Consider the following 23,556-nt stretch of genomic DNA (forward strand, 5'->3'; position numbering starts at 1 on the left):
TGCTCAAGCTTTTATAGTATTTGCTGTAAGATGTTATTCATATAGTGGTATAAATACATTGCTCTCTTTTTCTGAGACCCTAAAGTTTCAATGCTTCATCTCTTGGGTTATTCCTTCAAATATTTTGCTTCTCTCTCTCTTTATATATATATATGTGTGTGTGTGTGTTATTTTGGCATGGCAGAAGCAATAGAGTTCAAATAACTTTGTTTGAATGGTCATTAACTGTTGTATTGTTTGTTTAGATACCATGTTTATTTTGATTGTTACTCAAACTTTATTGTATTGTATCGTTTAGATCCATCGTTAGGTAATGAAGAAAAGTGTCATTTTGTGTAACGGTCGATTTGGTTTCATTGTCTTAATATTTTCGTCTACTTATAATTAATAATTCTATTGTGTCATTTACCCTACATTTTCATTGTAGCTTTACATGTACTCTACTTTTCTTATACGTTTATCATGCAAATTATTGATGTGTGATATTTTATAACAATGGAGAATGATATAATCTATCCAAACGTTGTTCAATACAGTACAATACAATACAATGTATTATAAACAATACTTTTTAACAACCATCCAAAAAGAGTGCAAGGAACATAGGAGAGCCAAAACAAACATTGTAAAAGCACTATGAGTATGAGATTACTTAATAGAAAACCTTCATGTAACACAGATAAATCATAACAAGCATCACAAACATATGATTATGTGTGTGTATGGATATGTAAATCACAGATGCATACATTAATACATAGAAAATTTTCTAAATTTTATAAGAGAAAAGGAATACATACCTCTTTCTAGTGTATGGCTTTACCTGTTTGATCATGAAATCAAGTTTTCCCTTTCTTTTTTTTTACCTCTCATTGAAGGGTAATTCATTGTAAACTTTCCTTAATAAGAAATCAAGAATGAAATAACCCATTTTCTGTTTAATATATAAAGTTAAACACAGAAAATAGTTATTATAAAGGGTGGATTAGAAGAGAGATTTGCTGTGAAAGATGGAAGTTGTGTTTTTTTTTTCTCATTGGAAAAAGACTTTCGATTTTCACGGATTTCCTATTATTCAGATTAGTCTCCATTCTTCACCAACTACTTTATTTTATTTTATTTTCAAAAATATCTTCCTTAATATATTATTCACCTTCTATTTATTTATTTATTACTTTTCACAAATGTAAACCTTGTCTCATTGTCTTGAGGGATATGCATCTTCCATACACACATGAATTACTCAACCTTAAATATTCTCACTTTAAATGATACTTACTTTTTCATATTTGGTATTGGTTGGCTTAAATATTTTCCTTAAAAACACATTTTCCTCTAATAAAGAGGGAGAGTTTTCTTACATACCAAATAAACAGGATTATAGGCAAGTACAACTGAATAACACACCTTATCAAAATCTCTTAAAAATTTGTGTTTACAAAGAGACTCAATTACTTGCACTAAAATTTTGGACCACAACCTCTTTCCTCTGAAAGGCACATTGCTCAAACTAAACAAAGCCTTGATGAAAAACTATGATTTCTCAGTGTACTGTGATTTAGACTAGTTCCTTCCTGTAGTATGAAGCATGTATGATATGATATATTACCTTTTGAAGCAAGACAAAGGAAAAAAGACTCTAAAAACTCAAGTACAATGGCAACGAAGGGGAACTGAGACACCGGGAGGTTTCCTCTTCTCACGGATGATAGCTTCTTTAATCATGGGCAGTTTTTGGTGAACCTTTCTCCATATGTAATTTATAGCACCATTTGGAGATATAGGACCAATACCACCTGATTGACCATTTTCATACTCAAAAATGGGCTGTACTACAGCCATATTATGCCGAAACCTATCTTTTTGCTCATAGGAGTAGCTTCTAAGATGGTTCACGAGCCAACTTGGTTGCAGTGCATCACTAACTGACACAAACACTGCAAATTTTGAATAATCCACCATCCCTTCAAATGGGAGCTCGATGTTGTCACTAACAATGACAGGAATACAAAGACTTTGAATGGCATCAAAAAGTCGGCATGAGGTTGGTGTGTCCCCTGCAGGATGCAAGCAGAACTCTGAAGTCCTCATTCCCTTTATAGACTGCTCCTTTCCAGTGGCATTTGGAAAGCCTTCCTCCATCACTACTCTGGGTTCATTTATTAGCAAGTCCCAAAGCTTTTCCCGAACAATGCCTCCCTGCACAAAGAAATACAAGACGATTTAAGTCTGGTGAGCAAGAAGTGGGATGTTATGGTTTAATCTAGACATAGAGACCTTTTATGAGCAGAAATGTCTATAAAAATTGTACAACTTGTAGCCAAATCAAGAATGATAAGCATACAACAGAACGTCCTTTTTGTGCTTCACTCTGACAATGATTTTACCAATCAATGACTTAGTTATACATATAAAACGTTTCTAGACATAGAGCAAGCTCATTTTCAGTAGTCCAAGAAATTACAATCATATTGAAATACAAATACATTGTTTTCTGACAATCTGATGATGAAGAGGAGTTTCAGTCAGAATCTTGTGAAGAAGCTCCAGTGCAAGAATAGATTAATTGACTTGACTCACAAGTAAATGGATCATACACCCAGTATGATTGCAAGACGGAAGCAGACTATATATTTATGTGGATGTCTGGAAGAACTCAACAAACTACCCAATGCCTATGTTTAGGCTCCATTGAAGTGAAGGGTTTTTTGTGTCTGTAATAGTTGGGAGAAGGAGGCAGTAAATAGCTACACGAGACAATTTCATCCTTAAGTGACCAAAACTTTTGCATGGTTATATAATAGACTGATTTTCCATTGGGTACTTCGCTAATTCCTACCAGCACAAGTACCAAGTAACTCTATCCACCACGGCTTAAGTAAGTGGGAAAAAAATTACCTAGCGTTTGTTGTCCCTGCTGGGGTAAGAACCCTGATCACCCATTTTCACCTACTTCATTGACACTATGCAACACCCTTGCATTCAAGGACCTTGTTTTCTACCAGGCCTTAATATAATTCAAGCTACTAGTTTTCTCCCAAGCTTTTATAAAATTGTTTCCCTCTATGAAGTCATACAGATTGTTGGAATTACATTGTGAAGTCATGTCATTTTTCATCTCATTCCACCTGCTCTTTTCAACAAATGTACAAATATAAGTTACACATCAGCAAACACCAAGATCCATGTGCCAGTTCCACCTTCTACAACCATTACATTCCACCAACTTTATGTCTGACCAAATAACAAAAAATGTCTTAAGAAATGATCTTAGGTAAAATATCTTGGATGAAAATGGTATCCATGAAAGTCAATGTTGTCATATCAATCAGATGACAAACACCTAATATTTAATGACAAAGTTGTCTCCATTAGTTTGTGTCATTATTGCAAAGAGCTGCAGTCATATGTGAACAAGCAATTAAAAACCCTCAAGTTTAAGACAAAATAATTGTTTGACCTAACTTATACATAAAAATGGATCATATATCACAAATTATTAGAAGCAGGGTTGCAATTTATATGTAGCAAGACTTCTGGAAAAAGTAAATAGTACTGACCCGATGCCTATGTTTAGCCCCTTTGAAGTAAAGAAGGATTTCTCGTTTTTGGTTTTCAGATAAGGGCAAACGAGGAAGTAGATGGGTATAGGGCACAATGACATCCTTCAGCAATGAAACTTGAGTGTGGTGTATCATGTCAGATGAGCTCTCATTAGATGCTTTTGAGTCAAGCTTGTACCACCCACCAAAATCAACCACCAGGAGAATTGCTGGAGCAACCTCAGCCTTCACATGCCACATTGCAACAGGGTCTGCCAAAGAATGCTTCAAGTTTTAAAATAACCTGACATTGCAGAGACTAAATATAAGATGCTAAGATGTTGTTCCACTTCCAATTTGTTTTCAGGCAGAACTATAATTGGGAAAGAACAATCGCACAGTCAATAGAAAAGCAAGGCTGGTAAGACGATCTTACAAAAAGAAACTTGGGATTGTTTGCTACTTCCAATTCATGGTCATACACGAGTTCTAAAATCAGTTAAGCAACTGCACATGATAATGATTCGACATCATACCAACAAACAACTTTTGCCAATCACAAAGCAACTGAAAGAAACAGAATACTGGGTAATATTCAAGGTGGAGCAAAGGATGTGTGATGAAAAATGTTTGCAGGATAATTAATCGGTGATCTCAACTGCATTGGATTAAATAATATAGGTGGAAAACAGAAGGAGACTGAAATAGCAAGATATGGCTCATTCAACAAAATACCATCAAAATAGTAGTGCACTTCACCAGATATATGCCATGAAGAATGAACTGACATTCACCGGGAGAATCTCCATAAGTGCATGCCCGTTTATGCAAAAAGCAAGCAGGGGAACCACTTCTCCACCTAGGTCAATTAATCACTCTTCACATCCCTATCAAATCCATGTGCCCTTAAGAAGGTCTCCAAGAGCCCCGCTTATTATGTTTGCCTTATAAGATTCAAGCACTTAAGGATAAGTACATTTGACAAATTGAACAGTTGTTACTAAGTCTGATCAAACTTTTCTAGGCTCATAGTTACGACTTAGCATATATTACATAACTCAGCTGCTCCCCAGTAAAATCTAAAAAAGCCAAACCTAAAATGGGACAGCTTTCTTATCCGAAAGCTTCTTATTATGTAAAAAGGCAAGCTCTACATAACAGAAGTGCCACTATCCGGATGATTTTTATACAGAATTCTAAGTTGTGTTGCAAGATATAAGAGTCCAAGTTTTTTGCCTTCTGGGTCGAGCTCGTCTCACCGGGCTTGCCTAGTGCGGGTTACCTCTCCTATGTGGTTTGCGAGCTATTGCATAGGAGCGGGGGTTTTACCCTATGCGCACCCAAAGGGTAGCGACTGCGGGTTTCCCTTGTCATAAAAAAAAAAGATATAAGAGTCCAAGTTGGATTCGACAAGCATAGAAATCAGCAACTTTTAGCAGCATCTTTCAGTGACTGTTTGATAAGGTTGTAAGCATGAGTAAATGTAGAATACAACTATATACAAACAGTGTACAATAGCCAACATAAGCAGTGGCGGAACCAGAAATTTTAATAAGGGGGTTGAAAATTTGAGAAGTAAACACACGAACTAGTGGAAGGGGGTTCGACATCTATTATACATACCTAAAAAATAATTTTAACCATGTATAAATAGTAATATTTTTCGCCGAGGGGGTTCGGATATTATATGCTGCCTCCGCCCCTGAACATAAGTATTATATGAGAATTCATGAATTACATTGCGGCTGCAGTCTAACACATCAACCAATTGAATCTACGCTAAAAAATGAAAGTCTAAGCTTAATATCCACCTATTTCTTGACAATCATCTTCATTAAATTCAGATTTCCAGTTCCACCAGTTATGCCCTTAATTTCTTCAATTAGAGTTGAATGAGTGATGTCCGTTCATCCTAAAATGCTGAAGCAGCTATACCGGTCTTTTCTCAATTTTTTTACCAAAACACAAGGCGTTGGACAAAAGGAAAAGGAGGAATGGGATGCTACATACAAAGTTGGAATCCTCCACCAACTTGGTGAACGGTAAGGATGTTCACTAAGTGAGCTAGCCATCAACTCAAACACCTATAGAGGGTAAGCCATTCAACTGCCATTTGAAGAGCATTTACAAAAGAATATCCAGAAAACTTTGCTGGCTCAGTTCCTTCTTTTATTTCAGGGGGAAAAAATAAAGAAAACGAAGACTAGCTAATTTCATATGCAGATTATTTCCACTTCGGAAGTTACTAAAACCAAAAACTAAGAAATACAGAAGAATGGAACCCCTCCACAAATGGTTATCCTAATTGCAAAAAGATCAAATTCTATCTCAATACCATCTATTGCATAAGATACCGATGGTACCAGGAGTCTCTATAATCGTTAAGACACATGCATAAACAAAGAACTATACAAGCTTCATCTAGAAACACCCGATGTCTAATCTTTCAAGTAACGGTGCACAATAAAACAGTAACTAAAAAGATTAACAGACTCCGGAGCATAGTTATGATGAATCACAAATTCCCCATCAAATTGCTAATTCAGATCCGTGGCACCAGAACAATACAACCGCAAACTCTAAATTTCTCCATCAAAATTGCAATCATTCTTGTTTTACTTTTTAGTAGCATCTTGTATCTTCCAATCCAACTCAACTACCAAATCTAGAATTTTCCTATAACTTCTATCTCAAATCATCTCCAATTAAGAAAAGAATTATAACTTCAAATTTCCTCAAGAAATTAATGTATCATCTACAGATGTATACTTAGTGATTGGATAGTAGTTTAGGTAGCGAACGACTAACTTGTCCTGTGGAAAAGATGTCATGAACCCAAATATTACTGGGGCACATGGGAAGCACTTGAGTTTTAAGTGCTATTCACTCTCACATATACACACATTAACTTGGCTCAAAGGGTTATGCTAAATTTGGAAAAATTCCAACTACCCAAAATATCTTCTCTTTTCTCCTTCCTCTCTCTCAATCTTTTCTCATCTTCATCTTCATCTTCTTAATTCTTTCAGGGAATCACAGAGGAGTTCAAGCTCATTAATGGAGTTTTAGCTTCAAATCTTTCCTCCTTCATTTTGCTCATTCAAGGTAGTTACTGTTGTATTGATTTCTACTAGTAATAAATTCCCATTTCCGCCTAAATTCTCTGATTTTGATACAACTACATAAACAAAAGAACTAGATACAGGGTAAAACTGCTAAAATGTCATGAACAAAAATGACTGACATGAACAGCAGCTGAACATTTCGCAGGCAATGACATATAAGGATGTATACCACTTACCAGTAATAACAAACACATGGTCACGACCACCAGAGCGTTTCCAAGCCTCAGTTTGCTTCAAATAATCCACAACCATTCTTTGTCTCTGATAGTCCTCATTTCCCTCTTTCTTCCTGAACACACCCTTATTCACAATCAGTTGCATCTCAGCACTCAATGTCGCAAAAAAAGGAACAAAAATCACATCAGCTTCCTCAGCAGTAAACACCCTTTTCGCAAAAGATCCAAGTTTTAATTTTTCAGGTGTCATCAAATCCCCCAAGATCCAATACTCAGCACTGTACTGTTTGATTATTGGGTTTTCTGGATAAGGAAGGGAATTCTTGGAACTTTTTCCTATATGGGTCTTTCTTATTTGATTGTCTACTTCACTCCCAATTCTTGAATCTGAATCTAAATCCCAGTAATTTTCCAGTAAGCCATAGTTTAGAGATCTTGGAAGATTTGGTACGTAAACTTTGATGAAATTGGGAGATGTTTGAAGGTTGATTTGTGGGTTTAGGGAAAGTGGGGTTGGAGAAGAACGGAAGAAGAAAAGAGAGACTGGTAGAATGCAGAGTATAGAAAGGGAGATGAAGAGAGATGGGATGCTGCAGGATGAACGGGTGGCAGTGTTCTTCAATGGTATCATCTTCTTTGACAATCCCTTCACTTCTATTCTTCTGTGATAAAGTAATACTACTAGTGGAAATTTGTCAATAACAACACAACTTTCATAGATTTTGTGAAATATTACCAATAGTGGAAAGATTTGGATTTATGTTTTCAACACCCCTTACCTAAAGTGGTCCATCTGTATTTTCAGTGACAGCATGTTTTAACCTGGATGGAGGGAGGGAGTCCAGATCAAAATTGAACTCAAATCGATAATTTAAATTAGGAAAACATGATAATTATATTTGAACTATCGTAAATGGTATGCAGATATCATCCGTCATACTTTGGGACATTGGTGTCCCTGCCGTCCAAAAACTAGAACATATATGTCTTTCAATCTAATGGAAGACTAAATAGTGACACGTGGCGCAATCTTATCCATTGATATGATATTTAATAAGGGAAAATTATATATAATGACAAACTATTAATTCAAATTAAATGTTATAACTACAGTTTGATTTAATTGTGTCCCGTAACAAACTGTTGTCAATCGTCTCTCTCCCTTAAACACTCGCTCGCCACTCTCTCCCTCGCCTCTCTCGCTTTATACAAACAGAAATGTATAAATTGCGTTTCTGTTTGTATAAAGCGAGAGAAAATTGTATATACACATGCAAAAACATATATCTTCGTCCTATACACTTGTAATTATATAATACAAATATTCTCCTTCCCAGTTTTCTTTTGTCTTTCTCTCTTTATACAAACACAGATTATACAAAATATAATGTATAATTTATGTTTGTATAAAGCGAGAGAGAGAGCAATATTTGATAGACAAACGTTTTATTTTGATTCAATTGTATACAAATTCAAATTTTATATAGATATACAAACATATAAAATTAAATTGAGAGGATGTCAACAATTTATACAAACGAGTGGCTGGCAGCATTTTATACAAATGGTCTGCCAGCGAAATTATACAAATCTAAAGAGGAGCCAGCGAATTATACAATTGTTTCTTTTGTATATATATATAGCGAAATAGCCACTGCCTTTTGTATATATGTATGGCGAAATAGCATAGCAAAGTTTGCTATGGAGCGCAATTATGCAAACTATAGTTATATCATACAAATATGATTTTTGTGTTTGCTATATGTGAAAGTTGCTCAATTAATAAATGTCAGGTCGGTGGATAAGATTATGACGGGTGTATGTTTGATAGTATAAAGGGTATATATGCTCTAGTTTTTGGACGGCAGAGCATCAGTGTCCCAAAAGTATGACGGAGGGTATTTGTATATCATTTACGACAGTTCGGGGTATATTTATCCCTTTTCCCTTTAAATTTAAAAAAGTTATTAATTTAGGAATTTCGATAACAATTTTGAATTTTTTATTATTGGATTATTGATTCTTAATGGTTTGAAATATGTTTTTTCTTAATGAGTTAACCGATAATTTGATAGTAAATTAAACAATAATATTTATATAATTTTGTATATAAAATCCTTAATTTAGAGTTTAGTTTCATATTTTTATTTTTGGTTGTCTCAAACTCTTGGCTAGGGGTGTTCGTGGTTCGATTTGGATCGGTTATTGATTAAAACCAAAATCAAACCAATATAGTCGGTTTTATAAATTTCTAAAACAAAATCAAACCAAACAAAAAAAATAACCGTCGATTTGGTTATTATCGGTTTGGTTCAGTTTTTCTAGTTTATTCGGTTTGAAAGTAATAGTTTTTTTTAGGACGTACGTATCTCGATAGACACAAACACCTAGTACATGAACAATCCACATAAACGTTATTGTCGGTTCAATTAAGCAATTAAACAATACTAGAGTTCATTACACGAATAAAGTGATTCAATTAAAAGAAAGTGTGACTATTTTATGTGAAGTAGGATAGGTAAAGACAAATGGATTTTGATGGACTTAAATTAGGATTGTTATAGTTGGGCTAAAGTGTTGTGATTTGAGAAAATGATAAAGTTAAAAGCTTGGGTTAATTAAACTTTAACAAAATATTTATTATATTTTATTTATGAGTAATATCTAAATAATTATAAAATTTATATATTTAATTTATCAGTTCAGTTTGGTTGTTTTTTTTTAGTAAAATAAAAAACCAAACCAATTAGTATCGGTTTTCAAAATTTAAAACCAAACCAAACCAAATATCGGTTTTTTAATCGGTTGGTTGAGATTGTGGTTCGATTTGATTTTTTAACCATAACCATGAACAACCCTACTCTTAGTTATTCTACAATGTGACAATGTTTGCTTTAGATCAAGATGCAATCTATCAACTCATGTGCATGATTGATTTGGTTTGTCACCTTGTTTCTAAGTGATTTTCAATGATATTTTTTGGGTCAAATCTTAATGGTTAAGTTGATAACGATCAATAACCGATAAGTCAATATCTTAATAGTTCTATAACGATACCAATTTAGCATGTCAATCTTTAAACTTTGATAGGATTATTTTTCTGTCAAAGTTGCTCTATTATTTTCTTTCAATTCTAGGAATTAATAAAACTCAATATCTGGCCAAAACACTGGCATATAAAAATGAAAAGGAAGAAGGAAAGGGAATATCAACAGATAATTTATATAGAAATCCTCCGTAGTGTGACATTTGCACCCAAAACTAGATTCAAAGTACTGCATTCAAAATTCTATCTGATTTAACACTAAAAGGCAAGCATAATGTCTCTTCTGCACCTACATTCCAGCAGTTACTGGACTAACGCTCCAACGCAACCTCATCAAAGTTCCAGTCTCTGACTATATCCCTCCTCACAGCACGGCTTCTGACAAGCCGTGGGGGGCCTGTTATGCCATTACTCGTATCACTAGGCTGAGGGGTCACTTTAGAGGTTGTGATGCCACCATTTGCAGCGGGGTGGCCAAGTGATATCTTCTTGATCAAACAATTGGCAATCGCTGAACATCTTCCGTCATTGTCTGAACTTGAAACAGAGTAACTTCTGAAGGACTGTGATGGGCTTTCAACACTATGGCACACTAGACATGCCAGACTCATGTTTCACTTTGAGCAGCCTCAAGATGTGAAAACGGTTTGCTGCAATGATACATTCCAGGAAATTCAAAGAACATAAGGTCCATGGCAAAGGAAAATATGGAGAAAAAATGTGTCTCTGTGTGATATGCTGTGGTTGCAATGATAGGAAAGGAAGTGTAGAAACCATAAATCAATTTATGCACATGCAATGATTGCTAGTAGAAATCCTTAAAACTTTTGGTGACATGCAACATTTTCAACTTGTGCCAATATAACAAACCATGTTGCAATTTCACCAAATAATTACAGTACAAGCTAGCAGCAACCACATCGTCCTACGCCAAAAAACAAAGAACATGTTTCCCCAGACATGCAGGGTCACAAATTACTAACATACTAGGGAAACTCATGAAAGTAAGTGTTCTATTCTAATAAGCATCCATTAGTACAAACATTTTCCAGTGCCAATTTGACTTAACAAATCGTATACAATCCAAACCTCATATAAAATTTTGGAGAAGCGAAACAAGACATAGGACTGAAGAGTGTTGTGCCACCATATTTGTATTAAGACTACGAAGATGCAGGCTATTAAAAGTGCCCCATAGAGTGCTTACAATTAACTGCTCAACCTTTCGACTAGTAGAGAACTATCCTAGGAAAATGAGCATTTATTTCAAAAATCAATAAAATACGTAGAGACTGCCTCTCCTATTCCTTCTACAGCTTCTTTTTTTGATCAAGACCTTCTACAGCGTCTTCTCACAAGGTGACTGAATAAAATGCATTACGAAATATGAACACAACATAAAGCTCTCTCTCAGTCTCTCCAAAAGAAATCAGATCTATTGAAACTTAGCGTCTTATCAACCTGAATTAAGTCATACTAATTACCACTAAGAGTACTTCTTTTTGCTTTACAACCATTCTTTAACATCATTCTTTCAGTATGATTAGTTGCCAACTCCAAAACCAACCAATCATTTTACTAGCAATTTCAGCCTACGATCTCAATACAGAGTATGAAAACTTTTTGGATCCGGTCATAATGTATGTGAACTAATATGAAGAGACAGCAAAATGTCAAGCCAAAAAATTGTAGTCCTCAAGTCAAGAGATACCTATAATAGGATACAGGCACACTCACAAACCCATTGATAAAGAAACTGGAATAAAAGGTCCACTACGCATCTTAATAAAGAAAAGAAATAGAACTATAAGCATGACTGAGACATTCTAGATGCGTAACAGTAATACATTTACAGCATTAACTTTTTTCTAGAGTCATACTTCCTCAAAACAATGTGCTTTGTGTATTTCATATTTGTGCATGGACAAAGTGCACCTTAACTGTTACAAGTATATGAAAACATACTATTTCTTATTATTGCTAGTTGTCCTCGTCCAGTTATGTAACCGTCTTCCAAATTTGGAATTTAAAAGTCGAAAATCATTATATTCCTTCTTGTTACCAACAAAAAAGAAAAGGTGCTACTACCAGGGCTATATCAAGAATAAGGGACAATGAAAAGTTATATGAGGCGCCCTTTGTTTTTCTTTGGATGAATCAGAAGCTCAAAAGCTATCTTGCTTCAAAACCCACCAAAAGAAAAGCAAGAAATCAACAGATAACTCAAGAAGACATTACCAAATTCCAACTATACAAAACCTGTCAAATACAGATTATTTCCTTCATTTCCCTCTGAAGTAAAACAATTTGTCATAGACCACAGACACAGATGACGTATACTTTAATATGATAGAAAATATGTCTTGAGTCTATGATTTAATCACATCGCAAAGACGTTGTTTCCATTATACCCTCTGCTCAAAAAGATTCTAACAGTGGCACCCAAATAATCAATCATATGCATACTGTTCATAAGAAAGCACTCCATAGAACATGTGATACTGAATAATATTCTCCCTTGGTATCTGATTATAGCGTCTGTCAAGACAAAAGGGTAACTAAAAGGAAACATAATCCTGAACCTATTTACACCCCTTGATTAGAAAATTGAAAAAAATGAAACCTTTAACAGTTAAATCCGCAGCTGCTCAATGAAGCAAAAGTACAGAATTCACTTCAGCGAAAAGCAATTCTCATCTACAATTAACAATTTCATAAAACCTCCTAACACATGAAAATTCATTCCAATTACAACATACTGCATTTTCAATTCATGGGTCAACAATCCCACAATAGCACAAGGCAAAAGCAACTAAGCCTAGAAATTAAGGCAAAGCTTCCGGAACGAAAGAATTCCACCCATACCTACTTGTAAACAATACCTTACAACCCAGCATTGATGCAATCAATGTACAATAATAAAAATCAAAACCCGAGTTCCACCACATCCCGTCCAAGAAACTCAAATTCAAATTCAAAACAGAAGAAAGAAAAAGGGACTGAGCTATATCACTTCATTGCTGGCAAAACAAAATTCTCTTGGCACCACTACCTGAGAAACAGAAAACAATCACCTTGAATCCCTTTTAAGGAACTCAAGATTTACATACAATATACCATAAAACTAAGAAGTACCTCTACCAAAAAGGGTATACACAGGAGAACCCCAATAGCAACAAGATAGGAAAACCAATGAACCCAAGAAACAAACAACCAAAAGCAAATGTGGGTAAGGCAAGAAACTTACCACAGATCACTAACACAAGGCACACAAACAAAAGAACCCTTATAGGAAAAATCAAGAAAACCCCACAAAATTGAATTATTTCCCCATTTCACAAAATATTGAGATCTGATAAACAAACCTTAATTTGTGGGCAGATGAATGTTGGAGTGAGTTCAAGGATCTGTTGGGTCGTTAAAGTCTCACTCAAAATCTGTAAAAATCCACAAAAATAAATGCTTTGGGTGTATACTCTAACCAATCTTGAATTATCTTGTACAATACTAAACTACCCCTCTTAGAATCATTTTTGGTAAAATAACAACTTTTTACTTTTGAAATTTTATGTACATATATAATATTCAAGCACAAATCTTTTTTAAGAATCTTTAAGTTATTATGAGATGATCAAACAAAAACTTATCTAGATTCATTCAATATTACTTTACTTACTAGGTAAATCATGGAGAAAATGTCATAAATAGTCTTTTAACTATAGGAGAGTAGGTGTAAAATGGTCCATTAATTATACTTTTGTTCGATTCAGTCTTTCAACTGGTCTATCAATTATACATCAATTGGTTTTAGTTCCTAAACTATACATTTATCAGTTTTAGTCTTTTAAGTATTTTAAAAATTTATCAGGTTTGGTTTTTGTCCATTTTTTATACAAATAACTTAAATTTTATATTAATGAAATTCATGTCTTGAGAAATTAAATCATTTAGCCATTTTTCCAGTTGTTTCACTTTCCCCGCTACTTTTACTTCAAATTACCCTTATGCAAAGAACATTAAATCAACAATTCAAAATAAAATTCACGGAGAGAAAAAATATAAGTCAAAATTTCATTCAACGGACGATAAAATGTGGCATCTTATTGCTACTAATGACTTCAATATGCTAAACTTTATTATAAAAAGAAAAAAATTATTACCCGTTGAATTCAAAAAATTTACTCCAATGACTTTATTGAAGGGAATTTGTTTAATTTTTCACAAGTTGAAACTTATAAAATGGTAGATATACAACTTTTTTAGTTTTTTTTTTTAAATGGATTGATTTTATTATTCTATTCATATTATTTTACGTAGAGAAATTTGCATAATAAGATCAAATCTCTTATTTTTCTTTTGTATGAAAAATAGAATTAAAAAAATTCGCATTGATTCTGAACTGAAAACCGCCAAAGAAGGGAACACAACTATTGAAGTCATTAGCAATAATTATATGCTTGATTTTATCTTCCGTTGAATAAAATTAGGATTTATATCTTCTTTCCTCGTTGAATTTATTTTGAATCGTTGAGGTTATTGTTCTTTTCATAAAAATAATTTGAAGAAAAAGTAGCGGAGGTAGAGAAACAACTTTAAAAATGGGTTAAAGATTTGACTTCACCAAGAGTTTCGTTGGTATACACCTAAGCTATTTGTATTTAAAAAATGGACAAAGACCTAAGTTTTTGAAAACTTAAAGGACTAAAATCGGTAAGTGTATAATTAAAGGACCAAAACTGATAAGTTTTTGAATACTAAAGGACTAAAACTGGCAAGTGTATAGTTAAGGACCAAAACAGATAAGTTTTTGAATAGTTAAAGAACTAAAACCAACAAAAATATAGTAAAGGAACAATTTTAGACCTACTCATATAGTTAAGGGACTATTTATGGCATTTTCTCGTAAATTACCCGTGCTTCAATGGGATTAAACTATTTTATTAAGTTTACATATGATCATTAAGTAATATTTGTATTTTCGATACATACACTACATTGTCAAGAACAATTTATCTTAAGGCAAAGGGTTCCTTCGAAATCTTAAAGTGCCATATTTTCTAATTTTCATTTTTGTTGCACAAAAATTATGAGTCATAGAAAGATTTTAAGTATAAAAAAATCTCCATGTAAATAGTTTGTCAGAAGTAACGAAATTTTATTTAAATTCCAGAAAGTTATAAAGAACATCAGACGTTAAAGAAGAGACCAAAAAAACTCGAGCAACAACACTCCCATGTAAAGTGGAACATCATGTTCATACAAGAACAAAATTAACTAAATTCAAATGGAGGACCTTTGACTCCTTTCTTATGAACTTCCATCAATCTCTTTTTTTATTATAGTATATTGTGTCATGCATATGTCAAAAATGACCCTAAAACTGTTAACATCATAAACGTTTTTCCTCATTGTCTCAGAATATTCATTACTATTTGCTTAGGTTTCATATCACCGGCCCCAAGTTATTTGAAATTCAACCATAGTTATTGTTAGGTTATAGTATGTAGTTACAAAGAATTAATGCAATGATGAACCAAGCAACATGAGACATCTGAATGGAACTGTTCACATCTGGATATTCTAAACCAAAATTTTGATACATAACATATTAAAATCTCACAGCATAATTTTGTGAGCACTTGAACTCACAAATATCCACTAATAATAATAAAGACGACCTTACTTTCCTAACAATTAAGAAGAAAAAGACATGTTGTTTAACATATTTTTCAAAAAGATAGTATGTTGGTTGTATCTAAGGTTGGGCATATTTTGGTTAAAATTGATTGAACTGAATTTTTTTAAATTTTGATTTCAATTTTTTGGTTTAATTTTTCGATTTCAGTTTTATATTTTAAAATTTCAATTTTTTGGTTCGGTTTTCGATTTGGAAATAATTAAATTCGATTAACCGAAAAATCAATTTTTATTGCAACTTAAATATTTAGATATTTCTCAATCCCTATTCAGCCTATAAAAACGGGCCCAAATTAAAATTTTAGCCCAACCCAAATATAAAATTCATAAACTTAATAGTGAATAAAAAAATTCCAATCTCAAAATTCACAATACCCAACCATCGTCGACGTCACAAGACCACCATCGCCGACAGACTCAAAGTAGAGACCACCATCGCCGACGCCACAAGACCATGTCGATCCGATGTCAACTATGGTGTCTTCCACAACTCTGTAGCGAATGTGGACAGTCCAATAACTCTAAAAAGTTTGTTGGTTTTGGATAAAAGTCTTTGATGGTTTTGGCTAAATTTTCAATATACCAAATCACTTGTTTTTTCTTCACATATCTATAATATTGTTAACTTGTTCATTAGTTTAGTTATAAAGCTATTTAAAAAAAAAAAATTGATCCAATTTTAAAAGTCCTGTGATAATGATGAAAAGAGAAGGGCCCAAGATGATCATATTCAAATAAAAAAATTGAATCGAAATATACCGAACCAAAATTGTGAAAACTGAACTAAATCGAATTAATTTTAGTTCGATTTCGGTTTACATTTTCACCAAACGGAAAACTGAAAAATCGAACTGAAATTTGCAAACCGAACCGATCGAATGACCAGCCCTAGTTGTTTCCAAGTTTACTGTCACGCCCTGAGGCTACCCCCTAGACGTAACATGGGACCTATGATCACGAGTGACCCCAAGCTAACCCTGAGTCTGACATATAGCAAGCATGCTAAAAAATAACTAAGTAAATTATGTACTATGCGGAAGCTTAAAACAATGGATATCTGAAATAGGGAAAAGCCCAACTAGTTTGAAAATATAAAATATAATAAGAGTTTAGTGATGACTGAAACAACACTTAACAACTCGAGCGGAAACTACTACTGTGTATGGAAAGCCTCTAACTGAATTGAGTTGTTGGGACATGCCCCTAGCTAACTCTAACAAGACTGAAAACTAGAAATAAAGCCTGGAAAGTAAAGCATATATTGTCCTCGAAGTATGAGGACTCACCACTGAAGCTTCTGAATTCGGACTGGAAATCGAACTAAGCGTGATCTGAATATTGAGTACCTGGACCTACATCATGAAATAATGTAGCGAAGTATGCGTTAGTACTTGAAATGTACTATGCATGTAAGATATAGATATGCTGAGCTGAACAATGCATCACTGAGCAATGATATAATCTGAACAAACATATAGAGATATGTATTGAAGTATAACTGAAAGATGAACGGGATGCAATGGCTATGTACTAGTCATGAAGATAACATGCTGAACTGTACACTAAAGTAACTGCTAAAAACCTGATCAATGCACTAAGAGTCTGACCGTCGGAGCTACTATTAACCGACATAAACTACGTGAGTTAAATGTGGAGTCTGATGTATACGCCTCATCGAGAGGACCCAATATACCTTGGTAGGGATATAGAGGCATGACTGTGACGTGATCACTAAATCTGATGCCCAACTGAGGAAACTTATAAACCTACGTGGGCACATAGTTTTGGGACTTTAAGGGTATGTTGAACCTTAGTCCAACTCGGTGCTAAGTCTACTCCCAACTGAATATTCATGAAGCTAAAATGCACTAAATACTGAAGAGCTCAAAACATTGACATGCTAAGTGAGAATGCAACATTTATATACTGAGAAAATGGCATTCGAAATTTGAAGCATGATTTTCGATCTAATTGTCTTAGCCAGTATAATTCATGAACTAGGATAAATTACACAGGCTAGAACTGAGTTATATGCATGGAATTATACTAAATTTATCAAGAAATAAGTTATTTAGATCAAGGGAACCATAATCACAATAAATTTTGAGAATCTAGAAAACCCTAGGTCTGAACAATTTATGAAAATCTGAAGATCTAACTAAATTTTAGGGACCTAATGGGTGAAAGGAACCCACTAGTGAAATATTATTAGTATGATTCATTATTATAATAGTATTATTGTTTCCAAATTATGCATGTTTCAGTTAGGGGTATATTAAGCACCCGATCATCCTTATGGAATAAAGGTCTCCGATCAGCGTTTGTGGCCCTTTAGAAGCAATCCGTAAATTCATAACAATGTGTCACCGTAGGATTTTGTCTTAGATAGACATTAGCTAGTGGATCCACCTTACCTAAGTTTTCAAGCCCCTTACAAATGACAAGTACTGGACACCTACTTTTCAGTGTGGGGGCAATACATTCTATATTATAGCTCACATGGTTTATGTCAAGTATTAGTATCTTCCACAATCATGATATTAGTTATTGCATGACCTTGTAACTACGTATTTCATATTAATATATCTCAACTTTATGTTATTTTATTTGGTCATTACATCAACATGTTTTTACAGATTCAGTTTGTTTATATATCATTTTTCTATACATATTCCTCCTACTTAGAACATTCAAAGTACTGACCTCATACTTTAGGCCTTTATTGTTTGATAATATAGGTTCTAACACTCATTATCAGGCCTGCGGTGAGTACAGATCCAGTCAGTTTGTTGTAGCTTTTTATAAGTCCTTATATATCCAAGGGAGGTCCTTTTATGCTTCTTATAGTATTCTACTTTCATTTTTGAGATAGATATATTTAGTTAGAGGGTTTTACCAATAGCTCATATTAGTAGAGGCTTTAGATAGTCAGTTTAGATTCTGCGTATGTAAACTCAGATATTGTCTATTTCAAATTCTTTTTTAAATAGACTTATTTCATTTATCTTCTTCTTTAAGTTCTATTATGTTATCTTAGTGTCATGCCATGCCATGAGGTTAGCTTAGGGTGACTCGTGTGTCTAAGCATCGAATCGCATCTAGGGGTTAGTCTCGGAGCATGACAACTAAGATATATAAGGCTATTTTCACGTGTGGGAACACTTTTTTCTTCCCAATGAAGTACATTTCCATGGTTTCAACGAATCCTCTGTCACGACCCGAGAGCACCCCTTAGTCGTAGCCGGCGTACTCGACCTCTCGGAGGTCTAATACAAGCCTCTTAGCATTCATTCATCGCATAAAACTAAAAACCATAATGAATTAAAAACTTTCTTTACAAGGAAGACGTTTCATTAAAATAGTAAGCGGAAGACTTCTAGACTTTATACACTTATGTCTCAAACCATCTAATACTTTGAATACAACATGGGGATTAAGCCCATACAAAACTTAAGCAAATACTAGAAAGACATAAAAAAAAGGACATGTAGGGTATTGTCCTCGAATCTATGAGGACTCACCAAGTCTTCATCTTCAACACTTAGAAACCTATCAAGTAGCCATGACATGTCACCATCTCCAAATCCCTACACTTTAGTCAAAAAGGGAAAGAAATAGGGTTAGCACAATTAAGTACCAAGTATGGAGACCATGCAAGAAAATATGCACAGCGGACACTTACAAGAAATGTATGCTTTCATATCATTTTGATAAAACCTTCACTTCACAAGTATAAGAGACATAATACAAGTATATGTTCACATATAAAACCATAGCCAACCGTATACATACTCCATATATATTCATATACAACTCATGCTTAACTTTAAAGGAACATATGCCATTTCATTACCATATGACCTCTACCTAATATAACCTTAAGACACACTTGAGTAAAACAAGAAGTGACCGCCCATACAACCTCTTCAAGCACACTTAAGAGTTCCTCAAGGTTACCTTAGATAAGGACATTTCCTTTACAACATAACATCAATAGGCCAACATTCTTTAAGAAACCATTTAGGAGACATTCAAGCACATAATGGGACTTTCATATAATAGTCGTTAGACTTAGGGAACTCACTTTAGTATCTTCAAAGCCTACTCGTGCCATGTGTAGATAGCATCCCATACTACTACCTACACGTTGTAGAACCTATCCAATAACTAGAGTGCACATCCCACATGATGGGAATAAGCATAACCGACATAGACCATACTAGCTAGGTATGGAATCTGGAGTCTATCCTACTCGATGGAGGTTGTTCTACTTGCCAAAGGTAGAACTAGTAAGCAACCTATGTAGGCACATGATTTAGGAGATGTCCAAGGAAGTTCATTGTGCCTAATCTCATGCTCAACTAGGCCACCATCCTAACCATATCCACTCGGTGCTAGCCTTGTTTCCCATAGAGTATTCAATCACATATGTACTAGAGAGGGTTCCTTTTCTAGTTCAACCAACTCATAGTACCTCTTCCCAAGAAAGGCCCCGTTTCTTAGTCATGGCCAATCAAGGTTCATAAGGATAGCTCATTTGACTTTCTTAGATAAGGATTATCATGCCGTTCCGGCTCTATCCATCTCTAAGTCTATCATCTCACTCAAGAAGGGAACTTCGCCCTAAGGCCCATCATTCAAGGTTATACATTTACTTAGGAAATCTAGACTTATGAAAGGGCACCATTTCTTAGTTTTGCCGATTTAAGTCTTGGCCTAGAATTCCTCTTTTAGCATTTATAGAAAGGGCACAATTTCTTAGTTCTAGCCTACTTCATACATTCATGCATTCAAGACTTTAAGTAACAAGGAGAGACACTTTAGTCTACCAACCAAGTCACAACATTATCATCTAAGGATACTTCATAATCCAATATCATTTCATATATACATCATGAGAAAAATCATACTTTATATCACAATGCTATCCACTTTACATAGGATCATCACACGATCACATAAACTCATTCACATCATTCCTTCACACATATAGCTTCACATAAAACTTTACATATAGCTTCATATAGGACTTTACATATAGCCTCATTTATATATAATAATATAACAATACAATAACACTCATATAATGCCCTTCATAGCCTCAATTCACAATAATACAATATTCCAACATTATGCAACAACTTCCCCAATGCCTTCATGGCTACAATTCACAATAATACCACACAAGAACAAGATATAACACTTCCACCAAAGGTGGATTCAACCTACCAACAACAATCAATTCAATAAAGAGAGTTCAAGCTTTCTTACCATAATTCAAAGCCATAGCCAAAATCACCAAAATCCAAGCAATCACCAATACTTCACCCATAAGGCTTACCACCCTTAATTCACCCATTATCAACAATTAATCATGAATAAACATTAAACAACACAAGAGATATCAATACAATTCACTTTACACATAATTCCATCAACTTTGAATTTATAGAAATAGACCCACTTCATAAACACATTTTAGGGTTTTGTAGAATACAAGGATTCATGGAGTTTTTCATCTTAAAACATCAAATAAACATCAATAATATCATAACTTATCATTTGAAATCGTTTCATGCAAGAACCCTTGGGTTTGAGTAGAAATTAGGCTTTTTCACAAACTTTGGAAAAGTTGAAAACCATTTGAAATTGGCTCTAGGGTGATAGCTTACCCTAGATAAAGAACTCCCATACCTTTGCTAAGATCCCCCAAGAAATTTGATGAAGAAAACGTCTTGCATCCACAACCCTAGTTCCCACTTCTTCTTCTTCTTCCTTGAGTTAGAGAGAGATATAGAGAGAGAAAGAACTTGGGATTTGATTTGGGAAAATAATGAGTTAAAGGAATGTTTTAAGACCCAAAACCATTTAAAATCAACCCCACATAATAAACAATTAAAACTAAATTACATAAAAACCCCTCATAGAACCTCATTATAAAGTCAACACAAAGTCATAGGCTCTTGCTTAACCTATCATTTTTCCGAATCGTTACATCCTCCATGAATGAATTAGGGTTAGGATGAAACCCCACATTATTGAATTATTCTTGAATCTTCATAAAACCCCAAGGACTCTCTATGAAAGTATTTTAAGTTCTTGATGATTCTTTTTGCGTGAGTTTGCTAAAATTTTCTACATGAAATTATGAAAATTTATTGAAAGAAGAATTCTTATCTTGAGAACTATTTTAATGTTTTTCTTTATGGGTTCTTGATAACTCTTTGACAATTTCTTAATATTTTGTTCTTGAAAATTCTTATGTTGTGAACCTTAGAACTATGCGTTATGAAAATTTTCAAATATGAGACCTTATGACGCTATATTATGATTCTCCAGCTTTATTATTTTAATATGATATATCTCGCTCGTGAATTCAAAAGTGATATGATGATATGAATTGAAGGTATGGAGTATGGTAGTTGAATGCTATGAATATGAGCCTTGAGACTATTTCATGATCATGTGAGGTTAAGGGAGATAAATAGTTAACCGAGAAGGCATAAATTTAAAGTATGAACATTGAAACTATATTTACCGATGTAGGTTAAGGACCATATAGTTGGTTCGAGAGACTCTTTATACCCCTGCTAAGGGCTAATTATCGATCCATATGATATGTATACATATTGTTCATACTCGGCAAAGTATGAGATGACTTAACTAAACAAAATGAGAACAGACTTCATGCGCTCACATGGTGGTTTATTTTCGGTTACACTATTAATCTCTCATAATGAACTAAAATATAAAATGAAAGAAATATCCTTAAGGTAGTCAAAATGATGTCATCTCTTAACCTTCATATTTTACGATTATGATCATGTTAGTTGTATCTATTGATCTGCTATGCACGTTATATTTTATTTCGTCATTTTACATATAGTACAATTTCATATGTACTTACAAATATTTTGTGGGGAACGCTGCATTTTCTTATTGATGCAGACTTAGATACACAGATACATGATCAAGCCATTTGCTAGGTTCCATATCTTCTGCTATTGGTGAGCCCCTCTCGATTTTTAGGGCTTAGTCTACATATTTTAGAAAGTTATATTTGATTTTAAGGTATATCGAGGATTGTCACACCCCACCCTAGGTTAGGCGAACAAATATCATATGAACACATGCTTTACAAGTGACCTATGACGAGAAAGTGAACTATTATGCATATAGATTTGCTACTGACAAGCTACATATACAACACATGTCGACTAGCTGAACCAATACATGTGACAAGTAAAACTATGAATACAGATGATAGTTTTAAAATGTCTACAAAGCCTCTACTAGAATTCATGACTGTACAACTATCAAAATACGCATAGTAAAGACTCGGTATAGCCTTGAATCAACCTGGAGCTCACCAACAACCGCTGAGTATCATGTGCCTTTATGTGGGAGATCTACTAGTTGAGTACTTGTACCTGCAACATGAAATGCAGCGTCCCCAATAAGGGATGTCAGCACGAAAGAATGTACTGAATATGTACAGCATAATACAATCATATGTAAAATGAGAGCTCAAGTGAAACCAAATACCAATAGGTAAGGATTAGAGACCACCTTTGCTTATACTTTTGGAATCGTGTATGTTACATTCTTTTCTTTACTTTTCTGTGCGTTCTAATCTTTATAAGACATATAATACAAATGACCAGCTGATCAGTGGTAGAAAAGGATGACCCATGTAAGGCATTTAACCCCTGGGATGTTGTCCTTATAATTCTACCAATTGGGATCGGCCCATGCTAGGCTTTCTCCCCAGAGCTACCACCCTTCCATACCTATTGGGATCGACCCATGCTAGGCATTTGCCCCTGGGCTGCCACCCATCATTATACAAATTGCTTCACTTAGATTCTTTAATTGTTGTTTTGATGTTCATAACTCTTTTGAGATTATTCTTTTAATGATCATAACTCTTTTGAGATTGTTGTTTTGGTGGTTATAATCATTGTTGAGAC

General features: G+C 34.1%; 2 protein-coding genes across 3 annotated transcripts; both read right to left on the reverse strand.

The window, feature by feature from the left end:
• Positions 1–1,331: 1,331 nt before the first annotated feature.
• On the reverse strand, positions 1,332–7,607 carry LOC125844710 (probable arabinosyltransferase ARAD1). The gene is made up of 3 exons (XM_049524038.1): positions 6,844–7,607; positions 3,561–3,814; positions 1,332–2,199 (listed from the first exon to the last, which is right to left on the reverse strand). Exons 1-3 carry the CDS (start codon positions 7,472–7,474, stop codon positions 1,648–1,650), a joined length of 1,437 nt encoding a protein of 478 aa, XP_049379995.1. The 5' UTR covers positions 7,475–7,607; the 3' UTR covers positions 1,332–1,647.
• A 2,428-nt stretch (positions 7,608–10,035) lies between these two features.
• LOC125845480 (uncharacterized) lies at positions 10,036–13,427 on the reverse strand. Of its 2 annotated transcripts, none has more exons than XM_049524992.1 (2): positions 13,255–13,427; positions 10,036–10,539 (listed from the first exon to the last, which is right to left on the reverse strand). In XM_049524992.1, exon 2 carries the CDS (start codon positions 10,498–10,500, stop codon positions 10,201–10,203), a length of 300 nt encoding a protein of 99 aa, XP_049380949.1. In that variant the 5' UTR covers positions 10,501–10,539; positions 13,255–13,427; the 3' UTR covers positions 10,036–10,200. The 2 variants fall into 2 exon arrangements, with proteins under 2 accessions (XP_049380949.1, XP_049380950.1); XM_049524993.1 differs by lacking the exon at positions 13,255–13,427 and adding an exon at positions 13,137–13,231.
• Positions 13,428–23,556: the final 10,129 nt, after the last annotated feature.

The sequence above is a fragment of the Solanum stenotomum genome, chromosome 11 (genome assembly GCF_019186545.1).
Source record: "Solanum stenotomum isolate F172 chromosome 11, ASM1918654v1, whole genome shotgun sequence".
Taxonomy (NCBI): domain Eukaryota; kingdom Viridiplantae; phylum Streptophyta; class Magnoliopsida; order Solanales; family Solanaceae; genus Solanum; species Solanum stenotomum.